Here is a 20,743-nt window from a genome sequence, read left to right on the forward strand (position 1 = left end):
TTCAGGTACGACAGTATAATCTCACTACAACATTAGTAACACAATAAGCAGATAAGGGATTTTCCAGAAATATCCGAGTAAATGTGTCTAATAACATCTGAATCGCTCCCACTGCCATATATATTTTTTTCTCTAGTCCTTCACTCTCACTTTCCTCATCCACAAATCAAATTAATGGGGAAATCGTCGCTTTCTCGGTCCGAATCGCTCTCGCTGCTGGTGGCCATGATTGTAAACAATGTGAGGAGCTCCACAACCCGTGACGTCACACGCACATCGTCTGCTACTTCCGGTACAGGCAAGGCTTTTTTATTAGCGACCAAAAGTTGCGAACTTTATCGTCGATGTTCTCTACTAAATCCTTTCAGCAAAAATATCGCGAAATGATCAAGTACGACACATAGAATGGACCTGCTATCCCCGTTTGAATAAGAAAATCTCATTTCAGTAGGCCTTTAATATCCCATTGTGGGATGCATAAAATCCAGCTTGTATCGACCATGAATAATGTAGATGGATTTTTGTTCAACGCTATATTTATTTTTTTCTCAAATACATCAAAATCCATGGATGGTTTAGTGAAAACATCCATAGACTTGAAAATTCTTGAATATTTGAATTTTGTTCATAAGTAGAAACACGATAAATGGATTAAAGATGACCACCAGACAAACTAACTTGATATTACATTAAAATATTTACTTTTATCAAGTAATTACTCAATAAATAATTCGATACGAAATTCATTGAATTGTGTATTACAATTGTGTTTTAAACTTTAAAATCCGGGTTCAAAACTTCCGGTCCTTGTTTGATTGCGTGGCTACGTCGTGACGTCACCGTTGTACGCGGAAGTATGTGACGTCGACTAGCAGTAGTGTACAATAATACACCAGAACCTTCGTTTTGAGCAGACAAAACACGCAGCTTATTTTATAAAAATGTTGAAGGCGGTTATTTTAATAGGAGGCCCTCAGAAAGGTAAGTATAAAGCTTCGTGTGCAGCGAAGCCTTTTTTGTTTTCGATGCTAATGCTAACACATGATGCTAATTAGTTTGTAATATTTGGATGACGTGGCGCAGTGACAGAACTACACGCGTGTTAACAATTTCATAATAATTTATTTAATGTTGTCATGTGAACGTTATTGCATGTACATAACGCTTGTGATATGGGAGAGAAAGACCATAATGCAACAGTGACACCTGTTAGCTTGGATATATTGCTGTTTAATTCTGACGCATGCGCAAAGATACGTTCATTAATATTTATATTGTGGTGATTTTTTAAACTATGTCAATAAGGATTAGGACTTTAGTTAACATTGTTTTTTTTGTGTGTTTTAGAAGTAGGGCTGGGCGATATGGCGTTTTTTTTAAATATCTCGATATTTTTGGGCCATGTCACGATCAGAGGTGGGAAGAGTAGCCAGAAATTGTACTCAAGTAAGAGTACTGTTACTTTAGAGATGTATTACTCAAGTAAAAGTAAGGAGTAGTCACCCAAATATTTACTTGAGTAAAAGTAAAATGTATGTTGTGAAAAAAAATACTCAAGTACTGAGTAACTGATGAGTAACCTGTTTGTTTAATGATGACGGCAACAAGCAATGCACAAAAACATAAAAATAGCAATGAACAAAGTCAGAACCAGGAATATCTCTTAAGCAACTGAAACAATAATATATATTAAATAATATATATTTGGTTTTACACTGTATTGAAAACATTTTTTTAAATTAATTTTACCTTTGCGACCTCATTATACTATTGGCTAAGTTTTATATTCATGAATGTTACTTTCTCTATACCCGAAATGTTTTTTGTGCCTTTAAAAAAGATTTAGAACTCTACATTAAAACACTCTACCTCTGACAACCAAAACGCTGTGAAAATAATGATGCTGTGTTCCAAATTTAAGTTATTTACTGAGATTGAGTGAGCCTATATGGCTTTGCACTTTGTTTATTTTATATCTGTATATATATTTTTTGCATTCTGTTTTAGTTACTTTGAATTTACAACCCCCTGGCACTGTTTTGTACAGTTTTATACTGTTTTGTACTGTTGTACTTACTTTGATTATTATGTTCAACTGTTTGTAAATGTTGAACTTTATAAATAAAAGTAATCATGTTTGATTGGTGAAACCGAGTCAAACGTCACCAGTGACTGCATTTGATTGGTAAAACGGAGTTAAACGTCACCAGTGACTGCATTTGATTGGTGAAACGCAGACATGTGATAGATCCTACATTGAAGGTCTGTCTGACAAACCAAAACAAACAAAGCGTGCATTAACAGATCGATAAAAATCAGTAGCGAGATGAATGTAGATAAATGGAGCGGAGTAAAAGTAGCGTTTCTTCTCTATAAATATACTCAAGTAAAAGTATGTTGCATTAAAACTACTCTTAGAAGTTAAATTTATCCCAAAAGTTACTCAAGTAGATGTAATGGAGTAAATGTAGCGCGTTACTGCCCACCTCTGGTCACGATACACGATATATATCTCCATATTTTGCCTTAGCCTTGAATGAACACTTGATGCATATAATTACAGCAGTGTGATGATTCTATGTGTCTACATTAAAAAAATCTTGTTCATACTGCATTAATATATGCTCATTTTAAACTTTCATGCAGAGAGGGAAATCACAACTAAGTCAATTTAGCAAAAGTGTATTTATTAAACAGTTATTAAGCAGTGGCACAAAAATTCATGTCATTTCAAAACAGAAAGTGCAAGATTGTCAGAGACATTTTAAAACAAGCTATTAGTGCACTTTTGTACATTATGTCACTAAGATGACTTATCAAAACAACACTAAATTAAAGTGCACTTTTTGTACAGAACACCACTAAAATAGTTTAAAACAAATAAAGTGCACTTTTGTGCATGATGTCACAAAAGATATTTCAATAACTGTCAAATAAAAATCAGCTGCATAATAGGAAATCTTCTGTTGTTGACAATTTTTTTCATACGGTGTTGATGTGGAAATGGTTGCTTCTGCATTTTGCGGGTGTGGCACCGAACGGAGATGTTGACATGCAGAGTTTCAAACACTCTTCATTCTCTAGCGGGTGACATTTCAAATGATGCTACACATTAGCAGTGCTGCTACTTTTTGTAGCAACGCTTTTGCCCCACACTTGACATATTACTGTTGTCAGTTCGACATCTTCCCGCTTGAAGCCAAACCACCGCCAGACGATAGACCCCGTGCTGTTTTTCTTGGGAATTAATTCTTCTTTACTTTGTTACCAGATTCGCACTTTATTTTCTCATATTACCACTCGTACCACAGCTAACGTTACCCTTGCCGCTACATCTCTGTTCCGCGAGGGCGTATACGTATGTGACGTCTGTAAAAAGGTGCGCTTGTTTTAACTCTCTGTGAGAAGCAGAGACAAGAAAGACCGAGAAGAGCCTGCAGTGTAATGCCCGCAGCTAAAAGCAACTGTGTGAGAACGTATACTCGACTATCACGATATTGTCATTTTCTATATCGGACAGAGACAAGCCTGTAATATATCGCCCAGCCCTATTTAGAAGGTGTCTTTTTGTTTTGGAATTTATTCCCAGCTGATGGAGAACCCAGGCAATCTTTTCTCGGATTTAATATTTACTGTGTTGAGCTCCTTGGTATTACATTTTTAACGGAAACATTTAGACTTAGACTTAAGGGGAATTGTTCCACACAGTAGCTCAGTCATAAAGGATCAAAAGGGTAAGGATGGAAAGGATAATGCAGATATAAAGCAGACTAAAAAATGTACCATAATAGCAATATAACCTGTATGTAATATTTGCATATTTTATATACAGTATATGATATATACTGATGAAGTGAATTATGTTTATATAGCGCTTTTCTCTAGTGACTCAAAGCGCTTTACATAGTGAAACCCAATATCTAAGTTACATTTAAACCAGTGTGGGTGGCACCGGGAGCACGTGGGTAAAGTGTCTTGCCCAAGGACACAACAGCAGTGACTAGGATGGCAGAAGCGGGAATCGAACCTGCAACCCTCAAGTTGCTGGCACGGCCGCTCTACCAACCGAGCTATACTGATATATTATCCATCCATCCATTTTTTACCACTTACCCCTTTTGTGGTCGCACTGAAGCCTATCTCAGCTGCATTCGGGCGGAAGGTTGGGTACACACTGGACAAGTCGCCACCCTCATCGAAGAGAAGAAGAAAGTGAATGAATGTTTATAACTAAAGACATTTACATTTGCATACAAATATGTTTTCTTTTGTATTATTTTTTTAAATGAATTAAGTAACATTTATGACAACCTTTTTCCAAAACACAATATAGAATGTGAGATATAACGGAATAATGCATACATTTATCATTTGTTTGCAAAACGGTTAAAAAAAAAGTGGGACCCCAATGATGTAATGTGGGACCCCATTTTGAAAATCCCTGGCGCCAACACTGATGGGGTTTTGGTGCGTGCAAAACAGCAGCAGGCGGCTGTGGCCTGCGGGCCGGTTCTAATACTAATCAAATATCATCCCGGGGGCCATAGATCATTCATTCATAGGCCGGATCCGGCCAGCGGGCTTTGAGTTTGACATAGGGCTTAGTCGAGGTCTAAGACTTCATAGTCCGGCCCGCCTATGCACAGATTGTCCTCCATGTGGCCCCTGAGCTAAAAGGAGTTTGACACGTCTAGTCCAAGCTATCACGGCAGAAAGGAAAGCAAATGTCAACACAATGATGGAAAACACTCAATTAGATATATAAATACCATATCAAAATACATAGACTGAGTCAATAACGTCTTCTTTGTTTGGGCAAAGAAACTAGTGTGTTGCACACAATCTTTGGCCGTACGATACCACGGTTCCACTTTATTTACCATTGTTTGTGAAGTGGGTTCATGAAAAAAACAACAACTTTGTGATAATTTTTCCCGCAGGCACAAGGTTTCGGCCGCTGTCATTTGAAGTTCCCAAACCCTTGTTTCCAGTCGCCGGTGTTCCTATGCTGCAGCATCACATAGAATCATGTGCCAAGGTGAGCTTAAATGCCTCGTCAGTGTACAACTTAAGTCCCTTTGTAGTACTTGCTTTACCTTACATTTCATTTCTATTAAATATATAATTTTTTTGGGGGGGATTTCTCAACAGGTGCCAAATATGAAGGAGATCTTGCTCATCGGGTTTTACCAGCCAAATGAAGAACTCACCAGATTCCTTTTTAATGCCCAACAAGAATTCAAAATTTCTATCAGGTAAATAAGAAGGCAGATATTGTAAAGCTAAAGTTTTTAACCTCTTTTTAATAACTCAAAATAAATTGGCCAAAACCTTGCCTAGTGATAGATTTGGGATAAATTAATACGCTAAAAAAGTTACTTGATGGAAAGACAATAAGTATTGAAATACAAGTTTTATTCATGGTAAGCTTTTTGTACAGTGGTCCCCCAACCTTTTTGTATCCGCGGACCGGTCAACGCTTAATAATTTAATAATTTGTCACGCGGCCCGGGTGGGGGGGAGTGGACGAGGAATCCTTTTTTTTTTTTTTTTTTCTTTGTCATTAAAAAGGGAGGTTTTTGTGGTTGGTGCACTAATTGTACGTGTATATTGTTTTTTTTTATGTTGATTTAATTAAAAAAAAAATATATATATATATATTTTTTTTTTTAAATAAAAATGAATAAAAAATTATTCTGCGGCCCGGTACTAATCGGGCCACGGCCCGGTGCCCGGTGGTTGGGGACCACCGGTCTAGTACATTAAGGCCCGGGGTCCACATGTGGCCTACCGGAAATGCCGTTCCGTCTCCTAGCATTCATTCCAGGCAACATTTGTAAGTTTTACAATATAACTAAAACAAGTCATAGTTACAAGGCCGTCCCATGTGTGATGTCTGTAAAAGGGTTTTCATGCATATTTGTATATGCTATCGTAATGTAATCAAGCTAGTGTTATTAGCATTAGCTAATATGAGTCTCTGTGTTAGTATTATTAATGTACAATGGCATTTTTTGTATTGATTCAGTTTCGCAAATTCACCAAAATGTCAGAGTGGAGTTATTGAGTCTGTTTAGCTGATTGGAGAGTTAGCTAGTGGGTCCGTGACGATAACTTCTGTTTTGTTTTATCATCCGTTTTACTGCCGTGTTACGGACACCGTTTGGAAACAATTAAGGTATGTAAATATATATTAGAAAAATATTTTGGAATAAATAACTCATTTCACAACGTATATATCTGTGGCTTATAGTCCGGTGCGGCTTATATATGGAAAGCATTTAAAAAAATAAAAAAAAAAATTAGTGTGTGCAATTTATATACCGGTGCGCTCTATATTCTGGGAAATACGGCAATATCACACACAAAAGTAACGAAAATTGTTTATTTTGAGTACCGGTATCGGGAATTGGTATTGTATCTGTTCAAATGCTTTGTAATGTGTTGCCCTGTTAAACAAAGTAAGATACTTCTCATTTGACTCATCAATCTTTTAGTCCCCGAGCTAATTTTCCTATCAAAAAATATGTAGCGGTAATTCCAATGAATCTGTTCCAGAAAAAATGTTGAGAGAAAACACAATTTTATAGGGAGTACTTACTGTTTTAATTTTCCAGAGAACAGAATGAAATACACCTAAATGATAAATGAAGAGAGTAAAATGATGATTTAACATAACTTATGATGGCAATGAGTAAGGAGGGTAGGGCTGAGCTACACGGACGACACTTTCGTACTTTGTTTTTCCTTAAATTGAATACCGTGTGTAACGTCGGCGAGGGTGCAGAATTACGGTATACGTGGAAAACCGGAGTAGTTTGTTAAACACAATTTTTGGCCAAACAATAACCGTGACAGTGCACAAAAAACACCAGGTATAATTTCCTCTTTTTAAAATAGTCAGAATTACTGCAGCTTGACCTGCCTTCTTGACTGTGCACCACAGGTACTTGCAAGAGTACGCAGCCCTGGGCACCGGAGGGGGCATCTATCACTTCAGAGACCAGATCATCTCTGCTGGTCCTGAGGCTTTCTTTGTTCTTAATGCTGATGTGTGCTCAGCATTTCCTCTTGCAGAGATGCTCAGCTTCCAGAAAGAACACGGAGAACCAAACAGCTTTGTTATTCTTGGAACAACAGTGAGTTTTTTCAAATTGATATTTCTTATTATCTTTTATTTAACTGTTTTTACTCCGCTTTGATGTAATAATATGCAGTAGAGCCTCGATTTAAGATACCTAATTGGTTCTCGAACGGGGTTCGTAAAGTGTAATTTGTATAGTAAGGCAAATTTCTCCATCAGAAACAATGTTAATATGTATAATGGGTCCCAGCTTCGACAAAAGTCCATATGGTTTGTACACTTGGAACACAATATAAACATACAAAAGAGGTGATGGATCGACTTCCTCTTTGTTAACATACTGAACAATGCTGTATGCGCAACTCTGCCATTACTAGCACACATACCGAGGCCGCTATGTTGCCCTCACAAACAATCAGAAATCACAAAAATCCATAACATTGACGGAAGAGCTGTGGAGAAAGCAGTTGACAGAGAGAAGGAAGGGGCGTGTGTTTGTGCTCTTGTTTTGCTGAACGAGAGGTAGTGTCCATCCATCCATTTTATCCCGCTTGCCCCGTTTGGGGTTACTGGGGGTCGCTGGAAGGCGGTGTACACCCGGGACAAGTCCCCATCTCATCGCAGGGCCAACACAGATAGACAGACTACATTCACACTCATATTCACACACGAGGGCCAATTTAGTGTTACCAATCAACCTATCCCCAGGTAAATGGTAAATGGATTGTACTTGTATAGCGCTTTTCTACCCATTTTTAAGGAGCCCAAAGCGCTTTGACAGTATTTCCGCATTCGCCCATTCACACACACATTCACACACTGATGGCGGGAGCTGCAATGCAAGGCCATACCAGGACCCATCAGGAGCAAGGGTGAAGTGTCTTGCCCAAGGACGCAACAGACGTGACTAGGATGGTAGAAGGTGGGGATTGAACCAGTAACCCTCAGATTGCTGGCACAGCCATTCTACCAACTTCGCCACGCCGTCCCCGTAGGTGCATGTCTTTGGAGGTGGGAGGAAGCCGGAGTACCCGGAGGGAACCCATGCAGTCACGGGGAGAACATGCAAACTCCACACAGACAGATCCCGAGCCCGGGATTGAACCCGGGACGACTCAGGACCTTCGTATTGTGAGGCACATGCACTAACCCCTGTCACACCGTGCTCCCTTAATGTCTTTTCCTCCTCGTGAAATAAGTCTGCTCTGGCATCATTTTCCAGACAAGGACGGTCTAATCACAATTGAAACTTGCTGAGGGTAGTGAGCTTGCTTTGTCAATTCTTACATACTTAGACTTAGACTTAGTCTTGGACTTAGACAAGCTTTATTGATCCACAAGGGAAATCATTTGTTCCACACAGTAGTTCAGGTACAAAGAATGGAAATGGTAAGGATGGAAATGATAATGCAGGTATAAAGTAGACTAAAATGTACTAGAGTTGCAATATAAAATGTAACATGTATGTAATGTGTGCGCCATTAATGTACTCCTCGCAGGCTTTTTTTTTTCTTTTCTAAACTCCACGCTTGTCTGTTGAGTTCTTGGGACTTATATTGAAATGGACAAAACTTGTCAGAAGGCAAAAAGGCCCAGTCATTAAAGTAGTGAGTGGCTCATTGTGAAGAAAGTAATGTGGAGGATCTGCTGCCTCAATAAATGTTGCGCCCTGCTTTTTGCCTGCAGGCGGAACACAAAATGAGTAAATGAAGTGTTCGTGAAAAGAGACATGGTTCGCACACAGAAGCACGATAGGCTCGATCTAAAAGTTGGCAAATAGAGGGGTTCCTAAATCGAGGCTCCACTGCAAACTTTGTATTGCTTCGATATTTGGTTGTATTCAAGTTTATTGTTCTTCGGTCGATGATCAACAAAGCAAACAAACAGTTGTACATTCATAGATTGAAAATAAAAAGTTGTACATTCATAGATTGAAAATTAAAAATGTTGCAGACCGAAAGGGTTTGGGCTGAAGTTAAACACTTATTGCGCCTAACCCTATAAACAATTTCAAGTACAAAATAAACTTCCGAAAATTATAAAATGTCCTTTGCACAACTTATTATAAATACACATTATAAACAACATTATAAACAACATGAACGTAGTTCAGTTTTATACACAGTACAGGCATGTGAAATATCCCTGTGTACATATAAGACCTTTGCACTAATTATATATACAATATATACAAACAATTGTACTTCTATTATTATTTATATCTCATGTATTGAAAACAGATTTTTAAAAGAGCATCTTATACAAACCCTGTTTGCATATGAGTCGGGAAATTGTGTTAGATGTCAATTTAAACGGAATACAATGATTTGCAAATCCTTTTCAGCCCATATTCAGTTGAATGCACTACAAAGACAAGATATTTGATGTTCAAACTCATAAACTTTATTTTTTTTCTTGCAAATAATAATTAACTTAGAATTTCATGGCTGCAACACGTGCCAAAGTAGTTGGGAAAGGGCATGTTCACCACTGTGTTACATCACCTTTTCTTTTAACAACACTCAATAAACGTTTGGGAACTGAGGAAACTAATTGTTGAAGCTTTGAAAGTGGAATTCTTTCACGGATACGGGGATTGTATATTCACGCTGCCACTTTGTGTCCCCAGGCAAACAGAAAGCAATCTCTGAACTATGGCTGTATTGTTGAAAAAGAGAAAACAAACGAGGTATAGAACTTTTGCTGAGTTATGCACGTACATACTGTACTCCTGACAGTTTCCACTCGAAAGTGAAACATTGTCTTTTGCCGGGCGTGCAGGTGTTGCATTATGTGGAAAAGCCGAGCACATTTGTGAGCGACATCATCAACTGCGGCATCTACCTCTTCAACCCGGACATCTTCCAGCATATCGGCGCCGTTTTCCAGAAGAATCAGCAGGAAATGCTGCTGTAAGTTGTGGAACTCTATGTCGGGCGGGGGGGCTAGTCCATGTTTTTGGGTCTCTTCATTTGTTTGTTTTGCCCTTCCTTCCCCACTATGATTTCTGTTTGCTCACACAATCATCAGTTATCCATACGATGGGTAAGTCGGTACATGTTGGCTGCATGGTGTGGTGATAGAGCACTTATAGTTTGGTGTGAGCTCCGTAGCAACAACCCAACTTAGGGCTAAAAATGCATAGCACGCTGTGTGAATGTTGCCCGTGTCCTTTTTTTTTTTTTTGCTAGACTTGCACAAAAAATAAGGCAACATTTACACAATGACTGGCCTACTGTATATAATGTATGACAGTCTTTTAAAGCTTTTTGGGTTTTCACACGCTAGAAGTAACAAGACGCTTTCCACAACTTGTGTTTTCGCATTTGTTATCACAGTATTCTGACTTCTTCAGTGGCTTTTAGATATCTTTTTGACCCAGAAGGTGATTGACCTTTATTTTGTCTTTTTCTTTCTGCACTTTGAACTGCTGCTCTGCTGTTGCATTACACACCAGCTGAGTGAAGTTAAGGATACCATAGATCAGGGATGGGCGATATCACCGTAAATCTGCAATAACTACCGTATTTTTCGGACTATAAGTCGCAGTTTTTTTGCAACTTACACTCAGGAGCGACTTATGTTGATTGATTATTGAGACTTTTATTAGTAGATTGCACAGTACAGTACATATTCCGTACAATTGATCACTAAATGGTAACACCCAAATAAGTTTTTCAACTTGTTTAAGTCCAGGTTAATCAATTCATGGTACAAATATATACTATCAGCATAATACAGTCATCACACAAGTTAATCATCATAGTATATACATTGAATTATTTACATTATTTACAATCCGGGGGGTGGGATGAGGAGCTTTGGTTGATATCAGTACTTCAGTCATCAACAGAGAAATGTGGACATTGAAACAGTGTAGGTCTTACTTAGTAGGATATGTACAGCCAGCAGAGAACATAGTGAGTTCAGATAGCATAAGAATAAGTATATACATTAGAAATACATTTGATTATTAACATTTGGTTATTTACAATCCGGGGAGATGGGATGTGGATGGAGGAGGGTATTAGTAAAGGGTTGAAGTTGCCTGGAGGTGTTGTTTTAGAGCGGTTTTGAAGGAGAATAGGGATGCACTTACTTTTACACCTGTTGGGAGTGCATTCCACATTGATGTGGCATAGAAAGAGAATGAATTAAGACCTTTGTTGGATCAGAATCTGGGTTTAACGTGTGAAATGTGTGAAAATATTAACACATTACCGTAAAATATCAAATATTATTTAGCTCATTCACGTAAGAGACTAGATGTATAAGATTTCATCGGATTTATCGATTAAGAGTGACAGATTGTTTGGTAAAGGTATAGCATGTTCTTAATGTTATAGTTATTTGAATGACTCTTACCATAATATGTTAGGTTAACATAGCAGGCACCTTCTCAGTTGGTTATTTATGCCTCATATAACGTACACTTATTCAGCCTGTTGTTCACTATTCTTTATTTATTTTAAATTGCCTTTCAAATGTCTATTCTTGGAGTTGGGTTTTATCAAATACATTTCCCCCAAAATAGCGATTTATACTCTAGTGTGACTTATTTATGTTTTTTTCCTTTTTTATTATGCATTTTCGGCGGGTGCGACTTATACTCCAGAGCGACTTATACTCCAAAAAATACAGTAATACTTTACCTGGTATTGTTACTGTCGATATTTGTATTGATCTGCTCATCCGTGTTTATACCAAAAGCTCTAGCTTAGTGGTTAGCACAGGGGTAGGGAACCTATGGCTCGCGAGCCAGATGTGGCTCTTTTGATGACTGCATCTGGCTCTCGGATAAATCTGAGCTGACATTGCTTAACATGATAAGTAATGAATAATTCCACTTGTAATAAGTGTTAAAAATAATGTTCAAAACATAAAACATTCTCATGCATTTTTAGTCTATCCATCCGTTTACTACCGCACCTGTTCAAGAAGTTGCGTTAAGAAGTTATTTATTTATTATTGGTTAGTGTGGGGCTTGTCCTCCTTGGGGTTCTTCAGACCACCAAGCACCAACTTGAGAGCCCGTTTCAGGGTTACAATATTGTTTTATTTTTCAATAAGTCCCTCAGTTGCTTTCCAGAAATTGTCTTTTTCTCTTTCGTTCTCGCTCGGCTCTCTAGCTCCAGCCCCAACCCCGTCTCTCTTCCTGGCTGCTGCTTATAACAGAGCGACAGGTAATTAGATAACAAGGCTCAGGTGGGCCATCTACACAGCTCCCGCTGATTTCGAGGCCGGTCCTGGCACACCCCAGTTTTTTCTGCAGGCCTGCGGGCCACCCCCCCCTCCACAGTTAGCTTCAGAATAACAATGTTATTACAAAGAATAAGACACCTATTATACTCTAGAAATGTTGGTCTTACTTAAAAATGCACGCGTTTAGTTGTGTTCAGTGTCAAAAAAAATATTATATGGCTCTTAAGGAAATACATTTTAAAATATTTAGCTTTTTGGCTCTCTCAGCCAAAAAGGTTCCCGACCCCTGGGTTAGCATATCCTCCTACGGTGTGTAGTGTAGCATGTTTAGCTATTATTCGTCCTCCAGTGATAATGGAACGTGGAAGAAAAGGTTTATTCGCCGCCATGGAGGTGACGATTACCGACTTAAAAGTGTCTTCGCACTGTGGAGGGACATTAGCCGCTAGCAAAAAAAGCTACATCGGGTTGAGGACGGGTTAATGGGCTTGTCATTGTGAACAGTTAGAATGTGTCATCCAAATGCATTATCACCATATAACGAAAGTAATAAAAGCTCCATCGCCGAACACATTGATATTATTTATATCATAAATCATCAGTATCACACCAGCCTACAGTATATGAGAGATGATTATTGTGCCTGGATATATGAAAAAAAATTCTTCTTTTAGTTTTGGTTTGTGTTTGGCGTTTCTCATAGTTTGTGAATTAGTTGTTAGTTATTGCACATACCACGTCAACGTCTCCAAGTATGTCAGCGAAGGTTAAGCCACGCTCTGCATAAAGAATCCGCCAACAATCAACCTAAATGAAGATTGGCACTGAATCAGCACAATTTCTGAACTCATCCTAGAAGTTAAAAGCAATAGCAGTTGCACGGCTAATTCTCCCTGGGACTACTTTGCCTCTAACCACACCTCCTCCTTTCCGGTAAGTCTTCCATTATGGGTGGAATCCTTGAAAATATTGCTTTAATCAATATTTAACACACTGTTTCATCTCCCGGCTCTCACAATACACTTGAACAGAGACGGTGATTAGTATGGAGAGCCATCCACTTCAGATTTTGATCACTTGAACAGATCGGCTTTGGTCTGAACCTTTCACTGACACAGGCGATGCATTTTAACTTTCCTCGCGCTTGAATTCAATTGTGATTGCCGGCATGAAAACTAATAGATTAATCATTGTTTGGCTTATATTAAGTGTGTTTTGATGCGTTTGCTAAGTATTCTCTTTGACAAAATGCATTTCTCAAGAAGTTAATTGAAAAATTAACAGGTCCAGCTACAGAATATGACCATTCTGTAATTAAAAAAGACATCCACATATCAAAATGGGTCTGCTTAAATTTATAAGATACATTTCAGGAATACGACGAAAACATCCTTTTTGTTTTTATAACCAGAAAAACGATTAGTAGTATGAAACTGCATGACACTATTCGGAGTAAAACACTAATAGTTTAGAAACATTTGTTATCTAATTTATTCCTTTTATGTACATTTATAGTTCATCAATTATATCATTTAATAAAGTTGGAAACTGAAACCAGGTTAGATATACAGTGTTAATATTTGAGTGGGCTCCGGCCCTTTTGTAGTGGATACTTTGGGCCCCGAGGTCAAACAGTTTTAACAACCCGTTTGTGTTTATAGTTCCACCTTCATCGTTAGTTTTGAATCCAAAATGTGTCCATTTTCCCCTCTTTTGTCTCCACGCTGTTTCCACTTGTAAGTGCTCTGTGCATATATTGCCTCACATTCGCCTTATCAGCAATGTCACCACGGCGCGCCATAATGTCTTTTAATTCATTACAACCGTTGTACTTTATTGGTACCGGAATACCATACAGGCGTACAACCTTAGATTAGATTAGATAGTACTTTATTTATTCCGTCAGGAGAGTTCCTTCAGGAAAATTAAAATTTGCAGCACAATCCCATTCAAGATCAGACAAACATTACAGGGAGACAGAACAGGATGGCTGACGGGTCTGCCGGCTTCCAGCGCCCCTTACAAAAAAAGTGAGATACAGGTAAACAAGTGGGGGGGAATGGGAGAAAAAAGTAGAAGATTAAAATAAAATTTAAAAAATCGGTCTAAGCTTGGGCCCTGGAGAGGGGGTCCAGAGTGAGGCCAAGGGGGAAAAAAAATAACTCATAGCCCTAGTACACATCCCTCTTACATGTGTGTAAGAGGGAAACATCAAGGACCACAAAGAACATTAAAGACGGAGCTGACGCAAACAGCAACTTCTACATACAGCTATGAATAAAAAGTAAAAGAAACATATCCACCGTGGTGGGCTCTGCGGTGTTCCACGCCATCGTCCGCTGGGGTGGAGGGAGCATGGCCAGAGACAGGAGCAGACCCAACAAAGCAACCAAGAGAGCCGACTCCACTCTCGGCCGCCAACGAACTCTCGAACAGTGTCCAGTCCGCATGGTTGAGCGAGGATACGTCCAAGGTGACTGAGGTGTCTGACACCTGCTCACCCAGCCAAGACACCGCGAAGCCTCTCCGTCCCGGCGCTCAGTGCTAGCTCCACAGCCCTGTCCCCTCATCCGCATCTTCCCCAGTCCCTCCAAACCGACTCCGGTGTGGCAGAGACCCAGCAGCTGGTCTCCATGGCCAAAAGACTCCCGGGAGGCAGATCCAGAAGTCCACAAAAAAGCACTGCAGAGGTCACGAAAGTGCCACCCCCTTGTCACACAATCCCAAAGGGTCCCGGACCAGAAGGCAAAAAAATATAATAATACAAGAAAACAAGAGGGAAACACAAATGGATGACACAAGAGCACAGAGCTCCTGCCAACAGCAGCCACTACAGCATTGCCATTTTGGAAAGCTTAATGTGCTTAATTGAAATTCATTTTAAAATAAAATGGTCATTTTCCTAACAAGTATTTTTTTTTTAAATAGCATACACTAGTTGAGTTGGAACATGTTATTTCTGCACGTGAAATTGATACATAACATAGTAATAATGAAACCATCCAATTTTAAAATAATTATTTCTCTTATGTCACCTGATCTTAAAATGTGTGGCCTCTGGTTGAAGTAAAGTTCCGTCCTTGGCAGAGAGGAGACGACCAACGGTTGGCACAGAGCCGAGGCTATCAGGCTGGAGCAAGACATTTTCACTGCCCTGGCCGGACAGGGCAAACTCTACGTTTTTAAAACCCTACATTTCTGGAGCCAGATCAAATCTGCTGGGTAAGTCTCAGAGATCCTACATAGTATGAAGGTTTTGCATCAAGTCATGTCTTTTCCCAACTCCCTCATTTCTTAGGTCTGCAATTTATGCGAGTCGACTCTACCTGAACCAGTATCACAAAACTCACCCTGAAAGGCTCGCCACGAATAAAGAGGGAAGCCCTAAAATAAGCGGTACAACTCATTCACTTAGCTAAGCTGCAAACAAACATTGCACCTACCCAACAACTGTTATATCCTTCTCCAGGTAATGTTTACATACATCCCACTGCCAACATTGACCCCACAGCTGTGGTAAGCATCTTTCAGCTCCCCTTGACAAAACACTGATAATAATTAAAAAGCCTTGTTGTTGCAACTTAATTTGTACTTATTTCTTTGTATCAATGGTAGCACTGATTGCAATTACATGTCATGTATTTTTTTAATGCAGTTGGGTCCTAACGTCTCCATTGGCACCGGGGTTACTATTGGTGCTGGGGTAAGGGTGCGTGAGTCCATCATCCTCCATGGTGCAACCCTGCAAGTAAGTTCCTAAAGCCAGATAGCTACGGTTTCTCTAACACCATAATTATCGGACTTGAGAGCTCACCGGATTATAAAGCGTAATAAGTAACCATAATAATACCCGTATGCTGAAGCACGGTACGTCTGACTATGGTAAACGTAATAGAATAGAATAGAAAGTACTTTATTGATCCCTGGGGGAAATTAAGCTGCTCCCACAATCCATTAAGCGGTGTGGCTTTGCAGCTTACCGAAGTCAAACAAAAACATTCTGACAGATTTTTGAGCGCCAAGTGTAATGTTCTATATTCTCAATGAAACATCAAAGTTTTGGGCTTGCTTGCTAATCTGATTAGATTTATCGAACAGGGGGCGTCAACCTGCAGTCCACACCTATCTCCTATGTGTGAGGGCCATCTACTGGTCACACTTATCATTGCACCATGTACCAAATAAAATTGCTTTGAGGCGCAATGTCTGTTTTTGAGGAAATTAAAGGATTTTAAGTGTGCCTTACATTCTGAAAAATACGGTACTTAAAAAGAATACATTTAAAAGAGTTGAGTTATATTGTGGGCTTCACGGTGGCAGAGGGGTTAGTGCGTCTGCCTCACAATACGAAGTTCCTGCAGTCCTGGGTTCAAATCCAGGCTCGGGATCTTTCTGTGTGGAGTTTGCATGTTCTCCCCGTGACTGCGTGGGTTCCCTCCGGGTACTACGGCTTCCTCCCACTTCCAAAGACATGCACCTGGGGATAGGTTGATTGGCAACACTAAATTGGCCCTAGTGTGTGAATGTTGTCTATCTGTGTTGGCCCTGCGATGAGGTGGCGACTTGTCCAGGGTGTACCCTGCCTTCCGCCCGATTGTAGCTGAGATAGGCGCCAGCGCCCCCCGCGACCCCACAAGGGAATAAGCGGTAGAAAATGGATGGATGGATGGAGTTATATTGTGCATTATGAAATGGGAATACAGCCTTTGTATTTTTGCATTATGTGCAGGTTTGACACACATTCTGACTTGAAGGGTAACTGCACTTTTTAGGAATTTTCTCTATTATTCACAATCATTATGTAAGACGAGAACACGTATGTTTTCTTTTTTTTATGCATTCTATCGTATTCAAACGCTAGCAAAAGTCAGCTAAGCAGCTATCTTCTGTATACCCTGCTCTGCCAACCTGCGCAAACACACAGAAAGTCACTACAGTGCCCTCACAAACAATCAGAAATCACAAAAATCCTTCACTTAAACAATCATATTGCTACAACGATAAAATATTTTTAAAAAGTCAAATTCACTTAAATTATCATCGCCAAGGAGGAGATGACAAGAAAGGAAGCAGCTGACAGAAGAAGAACGGGGTGGGAGGGGAGGGACCGTGTGCTTTGAAAGACATGCTGCTGAATAAAAGTAATCTCTTCTCATCTGCGGATTTAGCATTTAAAGTAAAGTCCGGTCTCATCGCAATTAAAACTTGCTGTGGTACCAAACCTGCTTCAATGATTCTTAAAACCAGTGGGCGCCATTACTGTACTTCTCGAAAAGAGTCTTTTTTTAACTGTGTAGCGATTCCCAACTTCGTTCTATGCAGGTCTGTCGTCTTTTTGGGCCTCTTAGTACGTTAGCTAACTGGACAAAACTCGTCAAAAGAGGACAAAAAGTAGAAAAGCCACAGACCCTAAAGCACTGTGGAGTGATTGGTAGTGTCCTGGGCAGCAAGTGACGAGAAAGTTGTCCCCTGCTTTTTCCCTTCAAGCGTGACACAAAATGACTGAATAAAGCAGATGTCCCCAAACTACGTCCCAAGTGAACAAAACACAAAAACAATATTTTATTTTTTTTAATCATCCATCCATTTTCTATCGCTTATTCCCTTTGGGGTCACGGGGGCCGCTGGTGCCTATCTCAGCTACAATCGTGCGGAAGGCGGCGTACGCCCTGGACAAGTTGCTAACTCATCATTATTTTTTTTTAAATCTGTCATTTAAAATCCATTTTTTACACCTTGTTACTCTCGGTGTCTCCTTGCTGCTTAGGGAAATCATATTGTCTAAACATAATATATATATATATATATATATATATATGTATATTCAGGCTGCGAATCTTTGGGTGTCCCATGGTTCGATTCAATATCGATTCTTGGGGTCACGATTCGATTCAAAATCGATTTTTATTTTCAATTCAACACGATTCTCGATTCAAAAACAATATTTTTCCGATTCAAAAGGATTCTGTATTCATTCAATACATAGGATTTCAGCAGGACATGCTAGCAGAGTAGTAGATTTTTGTAGAAAGCTTTTATAATTGTCAAGGACAATGTTTTATCAACTGATTGCAATGTTGTACATTTGTTTTAACTATTAAACGAACCAAAAATATGATTTTATTATATCTTTGTGAAAACATTAGACAGTGTGTTGTCAAGCTTATGAGATGCGATGCAAGTGTAAGCCACTGTGACACTATTGTTCTTTTTTTATATTTTTATAAATGTCTAATGATAATGTCAATGAGGGATTTTTAATCACTGCTATGTTGAAATTATAACTAATATTGATACTGTTGTTGATAATATTTATTTTTGTTTCACTACTTTTGGTTTGTTCTGTGTCGTGTTTGTGTCTCCTCTCAATTGCTCTGTTTATTGCAGTTCCGAGTGTTGCAGGTTTCATTTTGGAATTGGATTGCATTGTAATGGTATTGCTGTGTATTGTTTTGTTGGATTGATAAAACAAATTTAAAAATCCCCCCCAAAAATCGATTTAAAAAAAAATGAGAATCGATTCTGAATCGCACTATGTTAGAATCGCGATTCAAATTCGAATCGATTTTTTCCCCACACCCCTAATATATATATATATATATATATATATATATATATATATTTTTTTTTTAACCCAATGCGGCCCCTGAGTCAAAGCAAAAAGTTTGGGGACCCCTGGAATAAAGCGTGGGTACACAGAGACATACTGGGCTCGATCTAAAAGTTCATTAAGTTGAAAATGTTATTATAATTAATGAAGTCTAACGATGTTTCTTTTAATATTTTAGGTCCAGTGTAACTTGTTACCAAAGCTCTCAAGCTGGTCTAGTATTTGAAATGTGTTTTCCCTTCAGGATCATTGCTGTGTCCTGAACAGCATCGTCGGTTGGGACAGCACGATCGGCAAATGGGCGCGAGTGGAAGGAACCCCCAGTGACCCAAATCCCAATGATCCGTACGCAAAGATTGACAGCGAAACCCTCTTCCGGGAAGGAAAACTCACCCCGTCTATTACTATTCTTGGTAATGTTTGTTCTTGGCAAAGTCCGTTCATTTGTTGCTTTAAAGTTGTACACTTTGTGTGACAATTTGTCGTATCTCTCCCCCTCAGGTTGTAACGTGACCATTCCCAGGGAGGTAATAATACTCAACTCTATTGTCCTTCCACACAAAGACCTCAACCGCAGCTTCAAAAACCAAATTATTCTCTAGTTAATCTTCCCCACGCTGTATTTTTCTTGGCTGTCAGCAGTGGGAGATACGGCCGGCCTCACGCAGACAGCGCACGCCCCTTGAGTTACTGTATATAGACCATGTCAGTTGTGAAGATACGGGACTTTCATTAAACCCTTTTGAAAGATAGATTTTTATGTGCTTGTCCTCGAGGCTTTATGCATCATCGGGTGTCAGCATTATTCAAGAAAGACCAATCATACATGTTGATTCACCTTGAAAAGTGTAGACAGGCAACAGAGTTACTGACTTTACCAAACTGTTAAATTACAGCCAGTACATGAGTAATATATTTGATGGATGTTAATAGGATGTAAAAAAAAAACTTTTTATAGATAACCACTTTATATTTCCCAAGGACGTGTTACAAAAGTGAAATGCAAGTACAGTAATTATACGTGGCTAACATGATTTGTGTTGTTTTTTTTTAGCATCGTCACTAAAAACTGACTGGCATCGAAATAAATCAGTGACTCGATATTGACGTAGCAATCAAGTAGCATTGTGTTTTCTCTGTACTTGCGCCGAGCAGGGGGCCTTTGTGGGACTGCTGATAGAATCAACAGCACAGGTTAAATTGAGCATTTGCAATCACTGGAGAAAGTCTACCCATTGATGGATACGCCACATTAGCATTTACTTAACAAGACCCCCCCCCGCTCTAATGATCACTTCTGCACTTTACTTTCAATTATTGCTACATTAGGGAGAAATGTAAATTGGGTTTCGGGAGTTGTTGTCGTTTCTACCAGCAATTTCACTTGCCTTATTGCATCAAAGGGGATTCACTTAGGGGGGAAAAAGGACCAAATTACAAAGTAGAACAGAATATCCAACTCGGGTTTATTTTAGTTGTTGTGTTCAATTTCCGCGTATACTGTTGTTTCTTCACTTTGTGTTAATGATATTTGGCTGGGGGACTTTTGTAAGACTCTACACTGCAAATAATCGGTGTTCAAAAACAAGGAAAAAATATACAAAAATGAGGGGTATTTTATTTGAAGTAAGCAAAATAATCTGCCGATAGAACAAGAAAATTCGGCTTGTCAGGACTTTCCAAAACAAGTAAAATTAGCTAACCTCAATGAACCCAAAAATACTTTACTTTCAATTATTGCTACATTAGGGAGAAATGTAAATTGGGTTTCGGGAGTTGTTGTCGTTTCTACCAGCAATTTCACTTGCCTTATTGCATCAAAGGGGATTCACTTAAGGGGGAAAAAG

The 20,743-nt window shown here is 39.1% G+C and overlaps 1 protein-coding gene across 2 annotated transcripts; it reads left to right on the forward strand.

The window, feature by feature from the left end:
* The first annotated feature begins 817 nt into the window (after nt 1-817).
* gmppaa (GDP-mannose pyrophosphorylase Aa) lies at nt 818-19,930 on the forward strand. 2 transcript variants are annotated; one of them, XM_061918324.1, is made up of 13 exons: nt 818-981; nt 4,941-5,038; nt 5,152-5,255; nt 6,947-7,139; nt 9,714-9,773; nt 9,866-9,996; nt 10,115-10,129; nt 15,374-15,508; nt 15,585-15,682; nt 15,756-15,802; nt 15,942-16,034; nt 19,141-19,309; nt 19,398-19,930. In XM_061918324.1, the coding sequence occupies exons 1-13, from the start codon at nt 942-944 to the stop codon at nt 19,496-19,498; spliced, it is 1,284 nt and encodes a 427-aa protein (XP_061774308.1). In that variant the 5' UTR covers nt 818-941; the 3' UTR covers nt 19,499-19,930. The 2 variants fall into 2 exon arrangements, with proteins under 2 accessions (XP_061774308.1, XP_061774309.1); XM_061918325.1 differs by lacking the exon at nt 10,115-10,129.
* Nucleotides 19,931-20,743: the final 813 nt, after the last annotated feature.

The sequence above is a fragment of the Nerophis ophidion genome, linkage group LG13, assembly GCF_033978795.1.
Source record: "Nerophis ophidion isolate RoL-2023_Sa linkage group LG13, RoL_Noph_v1.0, whole genome shotgun sequence".
NCBI classification, from domain to species: Eukaryota; Metazoa; Chordata; class Actinopteri; order Syngnathiformes; family Syngnathidae; genus Nerophis; species Nerophis ophidion.